Source organism: Capra hircus, chromosome 13, assembly GCF_001704415.2.
Source record: "Capra hircus breed San Clemente chromosome 13, ASM170441v1, whole genome shotgun sequence".
Lineage (NCBI taxonomy): Eukaryota > Metazoa > Chordata > Mammalia > Artiodactyla > Bovidae > Capra > Capra hircus.
This window is the reverse complement of record NC_030820.1, coordinates 74,436,651-74,448,837: the sequence shown is the minus strand read 5'-3', so window position 1 is coordinate 74,448,837 and position 12,187 is coordinate 74,436,651. Positions and strand designations below refer to the sequence as shown.

General features: G+C 53.7%; 1 protein-coding gene across 1 annotated transcript in view; it reads left to right on the top strand.

Annotated features, from left to right (window-relative positions):
* Positions 1–12,187, top strand: part of CDH22 (cadherin 22) — a 142,906-nt gene that overhangs the window by 103,900 nt on the left and 26,819 nt on the right. The window contains exons 6-7 of the mRNA XM_018057957.1: positions 813–1,006; positions 3,618–3,871. Of these exons, the coding sequence (XP_017913446.1) occupies positions 813–1,006; positions 3,618–3,871 (448 nt within the window). The remainder of the gene's footprint in view (positions 1–812; positions 1,007–3,617; positions 3,872–12,187) is intronic.

The following is a 12,187-nucleotide window of genomic DNA, read 5'->3' as shown; positions in this document are numbered from 1 at the left end:
CTTCCCAGTTTTATTTTTCTCCCAAGTACCATCTGACATCCTATTTTACTGATATGATTGTTTAGTGTCTTTCTCCTTCCGTTAAGAGGAAAGCACTGTGAGGCCTGGGATTTGGGTCTGTTTTGCTTGTTGCTGGAAGCCCAGTGCATAGAGCTGCATCTGGGACATCACAGATGCTCAATAAATATGTGGAAATGAAGGAACCAATATCATTAACATCCGCAGCAACAAAAAAAATCAGTGTGCAGCCCTACTGTTTGAATGCAGTGTGTCCCATTTATTGGGTGGGTAACACTGGGGTCGCACACGGTCAGACACGACTGAAGCGACTTAGCAGCAGCAGCAGCAGCAACAGATACTAGCCTCTGTGCTAAGCAACCGACATGCATTATCATCTCAATTGACTGGGAAATGACAGTGCTATCAGGAAGGCACTATTATTATTCCCATTCTACAGATGAGGAAAACCAGAGCTCAGAATTACACAGCCAGGACTGACTCCAGGGCCGTAGCCTTGATCACGGTGCTTCTCTGTCCCCTTTGGGGCAGATGAGGACACTTGAGTCCCAAAGAACTGCCGACACTTTCTCAAATCAATCAGGGGATAAAGCCAAGGTCAGAATTAGAACCCTCCTCTTTGCACTGCATCCCGCATTTCTGCAGAGGAAGCGCCTCTCCCAGCACCAGTCCTGGCCAAGCAGGGAGCTCCAAGGAGCCCATCTGAGACCGCCCCCTCTCCTCTCCCTTAGAGCTGGTGGAAGCTGAGGGAGGGGCTGCCTTACCATCCCCGCTCACAGCTGTATCCCCTACAGAGATGTACCAGTTCAGCATTCAGGAGTCGGCCCCCATCGGCACGGCCGTGGGACGCGTGAAGGCCGAGGACTCAGACGTGGGCGAAAACACAGACATGACTTACCACCTCAGGGAGGAGAGCGGCAGCGGCGGGCACGTGTTCAAGGTCATCACAGACAGTGACACGCAGGAGGCCATCATCGTAGTGCAGAAGGTGCGGCCGCCCTGGAAGTGATGGGGGAGGCAGGCCCCAGGGCAGCAGGGTTGGGTAGGGGGTCACTGAGCAGCCAAATACCCCATCCCAATTCACTCCAGGGGTGACGTCTCTCCAGGGAGGCTGGACCAACCTGGGAAAATGCTAATGCTTTCCTTCCCATTTTACAAATGAGAACATGAGGCACAGAGAGGTTAAGTGACTTGTCCAAGGTTGCACAGCTAGCGGTCAAGAGCCAGGAGTCAATCCAGACTTGAATCTGTGCTCTTACACACTACGCTGTGCTACTTCAAGTTCACACCAGGCCCTTCACACTCACTGTTTCCTTTCATCTTGATGTTACCCTTGGAAGGAAAACATATTATGACCGTTTTTACAAGTAAGAAAACAGAGATTTAGAAAGGTAAAAGGGCTTGCCCAAGATTATACCGTAAGAGAGAGAGTAGGATTCGAACCCAGGTCTGGTGACCCCAAAGCTCTTTCCTTCCTGAGTCTAACAGCCTCCTTACCCACTGACCAGCCCAGGAACCAGAAGCTCAAACAGCAAACTCAGCACCCCCTAGGGAAAGGAGACAGAGGTCAGAGAAAAAACCAAACATCATCTTCAAGGGCTTGGTCACCAACTTGGCAGCTCAGGGGTGCACAGGTCTTTGATGCTGCCCACTCCAACACTGCTGTTCCATGGGAGGCCTGAGTCCCCTGCCCTGGCCTACAAACAGTCGTAAGCCTTTGTATACTCCCAGGGATGGGACGCTCACTCCCTACCAGTGTCCTGCTCCTCCTCCTCCCATTCAGCCACAGTCTGTCTAGTTCCTGTCAGCCCAGGCTCTGCCTCCTGGGACCCACAGAAACATCTGCCCCGACAGCCCTTCATTCACTCAATAATCAAACTCTCTCCCTGGCCACGAGGGTTTGAGGATAGAGAAAACTCTGTTTCTTCAACTAGGATCAGAATATGAGGCTAATACTTACAATGAAGTGTTAATAGCGTGCCAGCCTCCTTTCCAATGCTTTCCATGTATTAACTCATTTACTCTCTACAACAACCCTCTCAGTATTATTATTGTCCATTACATAGGTGAGAATCTGAGGCCCTGAGTTCAGTCATTTGCATCCAAGGACAAGCATCTTACAGAGAAGTTGTAGGGACAGGGCCCCAGGGAGTCTGTCTCCAGAATCCACCCTTTTAGACACTACATAGCTTTCGGTCTTCTGACCTCCACTTGTCTTCACGGTAAGATGAGCCCATTTCACAGATGGGGGACCTGGAGGCCTGGGGAGGCCCAGCATCACAGAGCAGCAGAATCAGGCCCCAAGGCCAGCCCAGGGACCCCAGCACAGCATTTGCTCTCATCCCCGGTGATGCCCCTGTAGTAACTTCCCCATCCTCCCTGCCTCTTGCCCCATAACCCCACCCCAACCCCGCCTGCTCCAGCAGTGGCGCCTGAGGTGTCTCTGTGGAGTCAGTGCTGGCTCAGGGAGCAGAGCCCCCGCCTGATTGATGACCTGGCTCCAGAACCCATCGCTCACTCCCAGGCCAGGTCCGCGCCTGCCTCCCTGCATCCTGATTTCCCAGTCAACAGGATGGAGGGAGGAGGTAGCCCTTCTTTTTCTTTCTGTTGGGGAAGGGGGAGTGTGGAGGGGAGGTTCTGAGAGGAAAGGAGGGACCCTAGACAGAGGCAGTTCTCCAGGAAGGTGGCCCTTGCTGCCCAGATGGCTCCCCCAGCATGTGACAGTGGCGCCATGGTTCCACCACTGCCCTTTCTCTTTGCTCTCAAGGCGTTATCCTTAGGAGGCCAGAGTCCATGCAGCCATGCAGCTTGTCCGTCAGAGGGTCCCCCACCAGCATTCCCTGATGAGGACCAGGGCTCAGCGTGGCTTTAGCGAGGTCTCTGAGGGAAGCTCTAAGGCCGCCCGGCTTATCAGGCTCAACTCACATTAGCAGCTGCCACCAATAATACACCAGGAAGGTCTCATCTCACCCTCCCACCCGAGGCCCAGAGAGGCCGAACAGATTGCCTGCAGACACACAGCCGGGCAGCCACACATCCAGCACCTTTCCTGCCAGTGGGGTTAAGGGCTGGCACTTGACAGCCGCATTGCCGGGGATGTGAATCCCGCTTCTGCCAGGGACTAACTGCTAAGTGACCTAGGGCAAGTTACAGAGCCTGCTAGGCCTCGATGTCCTGACGTGTCAAATAGGATGATAATAATACAAGCCTCTTTGGGACGCTGTAAAATTAGATGAGTCGCTACATTTAGAACACTGGCACACAGAGCTTTGTAAGTTAATAAATTAAGGCCAGTCCCGTGCGCCGGGTAGCAGAAGTCTGGGAGTCAGTATGTGACCCTGTGTCCCTGAGCAAGACTGTCCCCAGCAGGGCCTGACTTTCTCTCCGTGTAACCGGACAGTGTGTCAGTGATGCCATTGAGTCAGTGATGCCTCAGTCAACTGTGACCTTAAGCCAGCCCCACCCTCTTGGGGTCAGCCCCGCCCCCTCGGAGCCAGGCCAGCTCCCCCTACCCCCAGACTTGGACTCTGTCCGCCTGGAGGTGTGGAGCAGACCAGCCCACTCACCGGCCCTCTGCTCCCTTCCGCCCACTCTTCCAGCGCCTGGACTTCGAGTCCCAGCCAGTGCACACCGTGGTCCTGGAGGCCCTCAACAAGTTCGTGGACCCTCGCTTCGCTGACCTGGGCACGTTCCGCGACCAGGCGATCGTGCGCGTGGCCGTTATCGACGTGGACGAGCCCCCCGAGTTCCGGCCGCCCTCCGGCCTCCTGGAGGTACAGGAGGACGCGCAGGTGGGCTCCCTGGTCGGCGTGGTGACGGCGCGGGACCCCGACGCCGCCAACCGGCCCGTCCGGTGAGACCCCCGCCCGGGGCCGACGCCTGCTGCCTGCTACCCCGCCAACGCCTGCGGACAGACGGCGGGCAGAGGGGGTGGGGACGGGACAGGGAGGGGTTGGGGGCGGTGATGGTGAGGGAGGAGGGGAGAGAGCGATGGACTCGGGCCACCGGGAGCCAAAGAGACAAAGGAATCGGATTCGAGAACAGTGGCAGAGAGACAGGGAGCTCAGGATAACGAGAGAGAACCAGGTGTGACAGACGCAGCAGTGACCTGGGCTCAGCCTCGGTCCTCCACCAGAAGGGGAAAAAAAAAAAAAAGATAATTTCATCCTTCCAGCTTTTCAGGTCAAAAATGTTGCAAACATCCTCGACTTCTGTTTTTCTCTCACACCTCCCTCCAATCCATCAGCAAAGCCTGTCATCTCTGCTTTAAAAACATCTCCAGAATCTGACCACTTCTCACCTCCTCCGCAGCTGCTGCCCTGGTCCAGGCCACCTGTTTCTCTTGCCTGATTACTGGCTCTCTCTGCTTCTGTCATCACCCCTCTTCAATCTAGAATGGGCGCAGGAGCCAGACTGACTCCTGCCCCACCCTTCTCGTGACCCAAACCACCCTCCACTGGCCCTCCTCTGCTGAAAGCCCTCCAAAGGCACCTCTGGGACTCAGGATAAAAGCCCAGACCCTATAGGATGTGGCCTCACTGTAACTTCTCATACCCTGGCTCACCTCCTCCCTGGTTCACTCTGCTTGGCCACGTTGACCTCCTCACAGCTCCAGGGATACACCCAGCCCGCCTCTACCCCAGGGCCTTTGCACTGCCCGATCCCTCTGCCTGGAATGTTCTCCCGCTTAACATCTCCAGGGTTGGTCCTCTCACTTCCTCCAGGACTTTCCTCAAAAGTCACCTTCCCAGTGCAACCTTCCCTGACCACCCTTTCTAAAATGTCAACCCCGCCCCAACGTGTCCCCACACTTCATATCCATTTTCTTTCGTCCTTCATCACCATCTAACCTGTTACCCATTTTCCTGATGACTTTGTCCCTCTCCCTAAAAGATAAGCTTTAGGAGAATAGGGATGCGTGTCTAAGTTCACCGCTGTATCCTCAGGTCCTCATGCTGCCTAGCGCTCAGTGGACATTCCCTGACACATGGTGAATGGATGAAATGTAAAAGCAGAGAAGGACAGAGAAGAGAGAGGTTCCTGGAGATGCAGTGAGACCAACAGTGAGAGGAAGTGGCCAGAGAAGGAAAACCAGTGGAAAGAGGGCAGGAGTAACTCAAGGACGGAGGAACCGACCTGACACTGTAGGAACTGAAAGAGGAGAGCTGGAGAGAAAGCCAGTGGCAGAGACAGAGGCATGGGGGTGGGGCGCGGGGGGAAGGGGGCCAGCGGCAAGTGGGCGGAGGCCACAGGGTGCTCTGGCGCTGTTGGTGTCCCTGGAAGGGTTTGCAATCTGCAGGGGTTGGGGAGTCCCTGACCATGGCCCAAGCTGAAAGGATGTCAGAGAGAAAGAAAGTGATCCAGAGGCGGAGGTCAGGGTGGGGTGAATGCCCACTGTTAACTGAATTTAAGTGTCTGGAGCTTCCTGTTTATTCCCTGAAACCCCTGTAACATAGTGAATGATGCCTGAGCCAGCTGTGTGCCTAGCTCTGTGCTTAAAGGATCTCTGCATTATTCAACTCCATATGGGTAGCATTCTCACCATCATTTATGTGAATGGCTCCCTCCAATTTGTCCAGTGCATAGCCTGTGCAACCTTACATGGCAACCCCAAGGTGAAGACACAAAGATGCTTAACTACCTATGGGCTCCCAGACTGGAGGCTACCCTCAGGGGTCTAGAAAGACTTCCTGGAGGAGGCAGGAATTATATTGAGCCGTGTACCTGAGTCTGGTCAGTGTAGCTATGCTGCTGCTGCTGCTGCTAAGTGGCTTCAGTCGTGTCCGAGTCTGTGTGACCCCATAGACGGCAGCCACCAGGCTCCCCCGTCCCTGGGATTCTCCAGGCAAAGTACTGGAGTGGGGTGCCATTGCTTTCTCCGAGTGTAGCTATGAGGAGAAGGCTATTCCAGGCACAGGCATAGGAAGGGAAGAAGTGGTAGGTGTGTCTGGAGATGAGTAGACTGTGATGTCTACGGGAGGCTGAGCAATGAACCAACAAGAGAAGTCTGACAAGGTTCAAAGATAGGCTGAAGGGCTCAGACTCAGTTCAGAGGTCCTGAATGCCTCCTAGGCTGCCTCCACCCTTCCCATGGCCAAAACCACTCTCCACTGCCTATGAACTCCTCCACCATCTTTCCATCCCCGCTGACAATAGATACAGTCTTTAAACATCCCTGTCAGCCTCTGGCTCAGCCCCAGACCTTTCCCAGGAGGGCATTATCACCCTTGTTTGGCAGGAAACTGAGATCCAGGGAGGGGAGGAGTTTCCCTGGGCTCACAAGAGTTACCAGGCGGCAGTAGGAGCCTGGTCTTTGCCTCCCAGGTCCAGCGCACCCCGCTGCCTTCTCTCCTCCTCTCCAGTATTGCTCTCCCCACTCTCCCCCAGTCCTCCCCCTCCACCCTCTGTTGACTTCCCTTCCCCCCTGCTTTCATCTGCACTGAAAGGGCCAACTTTGAAACCTGCTTCTCACCTCCTTTCATCTCTCTATGCCGCCCCTTCCCTGGGGCTCCTCAGATGTGGAGGCGGTGAAGAGCTTGAGAGAGGTCCAATTTCACACCACAAACATTTACCCAACTCCTCCTCCTCCGTGCTGGCCTGGAACGAGGCCTGAGATGACTCAGCCAAGGGCAGAGCTGGGGAGGAGCGCCCGGTCTGTAAGGGGACAGATGGCTAGAGAAGGGGTCCTCACAGACCACCTGGGCAGCCCAGAGCCTGGCTTATGTTCCAGCTCCCTGGGTTCCAAGGGTCCTGGACTCAGTCAGCACCTAGAGGTGTGAGTCATGTCACATCCGGCACTGCCCCAGACAATGGGGAAACAGAGGTGATAAGACCCAGTCCCTCCGCTCAAGGAGTTTGCCTACTCCTGGGGGGCAGGGGAGGCAGGGAAACAGCCAATAAGTAGTCGAATGTTTGTCGCCACAAGTCAACAGATGGTTAAAAGGGGTCATTGCTGATAAGACCTATGAAGAAAATAAACAAGGTGATAGGATAAGACCAATTGGGGCCACAGGGGGCTACCCTGGATTAAGTGGTCAAGGAGTTGACAAGTGAGTTGACATCAGAATGATCAAGAGAGAATCAACTAGACAAAGATGTGGCAAGGAATTCTGGGTAGAAGGAATGAAAGTGAAAGTCGCTCAGTCATGTCCAACTCTTTGCGACCCCATGGACTGTATAGTCCACGGCCATGGAATTCTCCAGGCCAGTATTCTGGCCTGGAGGCTATACTGCGTATAGCCTTTCCCTTCTCCAGGGGGTCATCCCAACCCAGGGATCAAACCTAGGTCTCCTGCATTGCAGGCGGATTCTTTACCAGCTGAGCCACAAGGGAAGCCCAAGAATACTGGCGTGAGTAGCCTATCCCTCCTCCAGCAGATCTTCCCGACCCAGGAATTGAACCAGGGTCTCCTGCATTGCAGGTGTGGATTCTTTACCAACTGAGCTATCAGGGGTAGAAGGAATAGCGAGTGCAAAGGTCCTGAGGCAGGAACAGGCTTAGTGTGTTCCTGGAAATGAAGTGATATCCTAGGCGACTCTGCCTAGGATGGCGGTACCTGGGAAATCCCGAGATGCAGATTAGAAAGTGACTTTTCCGAGTCGCTGTACTGCAGAGCGTGGAAGATGCCTCACTCTGTGGCGTTTGGCCCTCAGGTTGTAGTTTACTCATTTTACAGATGAAGAGACTGAGGGTCAGAGAGGAGAAGTGACCCTCCCAATGTCACTCAGCCTGAAGGGGGAAGGAATGGGATTTAACCCATGATTGTCTGATTCTTGAGTCCAGCCTTCTGCCATTTCACCCCTGCTTCTGATTCTCTTAGGGCTTCCCTCATAGCTCAGTGGTAAAGAATCTGCCTGGATTCAATCCCTGGATCAGGAAGATCCCCTGGAGAAGGAAATGGCACTCCACTCCAGTATCCTTGCTGGGAGAATCCCAAGGACAGAGGAGCCTGGTGGGCTGCAGTCCATGGGGTTGCAAAGAGTTGGGCACAACTGAGCAACTAACACTTCTTCTTTCTGATTCTCTTTGTAGTTTGAACAGCTTCCAACTTTATATGGTGCCCTCCCCTCTGCGTGAAACACAGAGTCAGACGGGGGCAAGGGGAAGGCTGGGGCCCCATGTGAGTGAGTCAAGTGACAGAGCTGAGTCTCAGTGGGCTGAGCAGGGACTTAAGGACTCAGGAGCTCCAAGGAGGGGTGCATTCTCTGGGCACCAAGGAGGGATGGAGCAAAGATAAAGAGGATGGGGCTGGAATAGGGGGGCAGCAACCAGGGTGGAGTGGCTCTGAGGACCTGGCGGCAGGAACAGAATCAGGGAGCTAGGAGGTCAAGTTCAGGAGCAGTGAGGTCAGCTGAATGAGCTCACAGGAGGGCGGTTGGGGCCAGAGAGGAGGTCGGGGTGGGGGCACTTGGGGACAAGCTGAGAGGACCTTGAATGTCAGGTGAAGGTGTGGGACTTTATCCTTAGGCAGTGTGAAGTCTTGGAAGGCTTTGAAGAGAAAGAGGAGAGGGCTCAAATGGGCCCATCTCTGGATCAGGCAGCCTTGCAGACAGATTGGCTGTTTATCAACCCATCTCCAGCCCTACCAGCCCCAGCCCCCTCTTGGGTCTCCCTTCAGTGTCAAAACCAGGAAAGCCCCAGCTGAACCAGAGAAACAGTGAACACTTCATTTCCTCCCAGCATTCCACAGTGGGGTGCAACAGAAAGCACATGGGTTTTCAGTTCAGTTCAGTCACTCAGTCGTGTCCGACTCTGCGACCCCATGAATCGCAGCACGCCAGGCCTCCCTGTCCATCACCATCTCCCGGAGTTCACTCAAACTCATGTCCATCGAGTCGGTGATGCCATCCAGCCATCTCATCCTCTGTCATCCCCTTCTCCTCCTGCCCCCAATCCCTCCCAGCATCAGAGTCTTTTCCAATGAGTCAGCTCTTCGCATGAGATGGCCAAAGTATTGGAGTTTCAGCTTCAGCATCAGTCCTTCCAAAGAACACCCAGGGCTGATCTCCTTTAGGATGGACTGGTTGGACCTCCTTGCAGTCCAGGGAACTCTCAAGAGTCTTCTCCAACACCACACTTCAAAAGCATCAATTCTTCGGTGCTCAGCTTTCTTCACAGTCTAACTCTCACATCCATACGTGACCACTGGAAAAACCATAGCCTTGACTAGATGGACCTTTGTTAGCAAAGTAATGTCTCTGCTTTTGAATATGCTATCTAGGTTGGTCATAACTTTCCTTCCAAGGAGTAAGCATCTTTTAATTTCATGGCTGCAATCACCATCTGCAGTGATTTGGGAGCCCCAAAAAATAAAGTCTGACACTGTTTCCACAGTTTCCCCATCTATTTCCCATGAAGTGATGGGACCAGATGCCATGATCTTCGTTTTCTGAATGTTGAGCTTTAAGCCAACTTTTTCACTCTCCACTTTCACTTTCATCAAGAGGCTTTTTAGTTCCTCTTCACTTTCTGCCATAAGGGTGGTGTCATCTGCATATCTGAGGTTATTGACATTTCTCCTGGCAATCTTGATTCCAGCTTGTGCTTCTTCCAGCCAAGCATTTCTCATGATGTACTCTGCGTATAAGTTAAATAAGCAGGGTGACAATATACAGCCTTGATGTACTCCTTTTAGAGTCAGAGAAAACCTGGAATGAATCCTAGCTCAGTTGCAGAATTATGGGAAAATCACTGCACCTACTCCAACCCTCAGTTTTCCCATCTCTAAAATGGGTGTCATGGTAGTTCCTGCCTCATTCATTTATTCAGAAAAAAAGTACTAAATGTCTACTAGGGACCAGGTTCTGTGATCAGTGGTCCCAGGCTTGGAGGAAGGATTAAGTGTTTGGCACATAGTAGGTCCTCAGGAAATGGACCTTACCATTTTTCTTGGTGGTCTGGACTCCCCTTCATTCTGCAACCAGTACTAACCCCATACAGATTTCTAGGCATCGTGTGTGGGCTTTGAGGGTGTGCTTTAAAAGGGGTGGGGGAGGGGAAAGAGTCAAAAGGCAGGATGGAGTGAGCGGAGAGGAGTCCCCAGCTCAGGGGAGCAGCCCCTTTTGCTTGTGAAGAGTCTCCCCTGCTAGGAGCTCAGGCGGGGACTGCATCATCCAGCCTGCTGTGTGTGCACGTGTGTGTGCACGAGCCCGGATACAGGAGCACCGGGAAGCCTGGACACGCATGAGTCTGCACACTGTCGTATTTATCATGCCTGCGTGAGCTATATATGCACATATTTAAGTGACAAAAACCCACATGTGCCCTCAAGCCAGGAAGACGTACCCTGGCCACTTCTCTCACCCTGACCTTGACAACAGCAGTGTTCTGTGCTGTCCCCAGGGTGCGGGGGCGCCCGCAGGTGCACCCGGCTGGCCCTGAGGCGGCTGCTCTTAGTCAGACGTGGGACTCTGCACAGACACACATGGCTTGCGAATCTGGCCTTGCCACCCATCAGCCCTTCTGCTCCAGGGCAAGGCACCTGGCTTCTCTGAGCCTCAGTTTCCCCATGTGTAAAATGGCAGCGGCAGTGATGACAGTTATCTGCAAGGCTGGGAGCGGCTCCTGCATGTGCTCCGGCCTGGCACAGAGTCTTGCTGAGCAAATAAAAATGAGAGCTAATCCATACGTCATGTGGCAGGGGCCCAGTGCTGTTAAAAGTGTTTTATTAGTGTTTTATTGGTAGTACTTGTCTAATCCTCACAACCACTCTGAGGTAGGTGTTATTATTAGCACCATTTTTAAGAGGGAACCAAAGATCAGAGAGCTTAAGTGACTGACTCAAGGTCACATAGCTAGGTTTCAAACCTCGGCAGATGGCCACTGGATCCCACTCCTGACCACAATTCCCAGGCTTTCTTTGTACTTGTGCACACACACACGCTACACTCTGTCTCTAGCGGACACAAACCTACACTCTCTCACTGCTCTCTTCCACTCACACCTGCTCCTGCTCCCCTTCCTGCCCTCCAGGTCCTGGCTGACCAAATGAGAACTGAGATTTGAGCAGAGCCTTCTAGACCACAGATGCCTCCTGTCCTTCTCAGACCCTGGCAACGCTCCCACATCCATGCATGGTACCTCCCACCCCTAGGCCCGCAGAGCACACACTGGGTTGGGGGGGGTTGGTCCTGTGTCCCCCTTAGCAGACATTTCTGAATCGTCATTAGAATAACAATAGTGTTCACTCACAGATTCATTTTCCTGGAACCCAACTAGGCACCTGTCCCCCAGCCAGGCGCATAATCCTCCCAACCACTTGCAAGATAGGAGTTAAATCACTTTTCCATTTTCCTTAAAATTAAGGCTCAAAGATGAAGTGGCTTGCCTGGGGTCATTGTGGATCCTGCTCCTGGTCTGAGCGCCTAACTCTTGTACCTTCCAGCCGTAACACAGCATCACGCACGCGCACTGACCACCTGCAGCACAGACCAGACACACAACTCGAGCGCCGCCAAGTGAGGGCCTCAAGCCTCCCCTGCTGCCCCCACACCTGCCAGGCCACGCTCCTTGCCACGTGCCCTCCACCCATCCCTCTCTCTCGCTCGCTGGCTCCCTGAGCTGGAACAAAGCCACCTGGGCCGAGCAGCCACATGGACCTGCAGCCCCAAGTCTTTAGCTGGTTGATGGTGGCTCCCCACGCCCCTCTCCCTTCCCATGGCCTTGAGAACAGCTGCCTCCACTTAGAATCCATCCCCCTCTTCCTCTCCAGGAGGAAACAAAAGAGTAACTGGGAGGAGAGAAGAGAGGAAAGAGGTCTGAGCAGAGAGAGGAGGAGACAGAAGGCGGTGGGCATCCTCTCATCAGCCCTGCCTTATGCCCAGCCCCGACCAGGCGATCAGGGGCCCCTGGTTGTCTCTCGGACTCACTTCTACCTGTAAAATCAAGAGGAGGTCTCCATGGTTCCTTCCAGCTGAGCCAACACTACTCAAGAGTCTGGTTCTACCATCTTTGGACCCAAACATCCAGCAGTTCAGGCTTGGATCCACGGTGACCCGAGACTCCATGCACTGCCGCTTCAGATGGTTCAATGCGCTAGAAAGAACTCTGGGCGTAGAGTCCCAAGTTGGGGCACAAATTCCAGTTCTCTGACAGTCCCTGTGCAACCTTAGGCAGGGTTACACTAGCCCATGGGGCACATTTCATAAATAAGGAAAAGGTCCTCCTTTG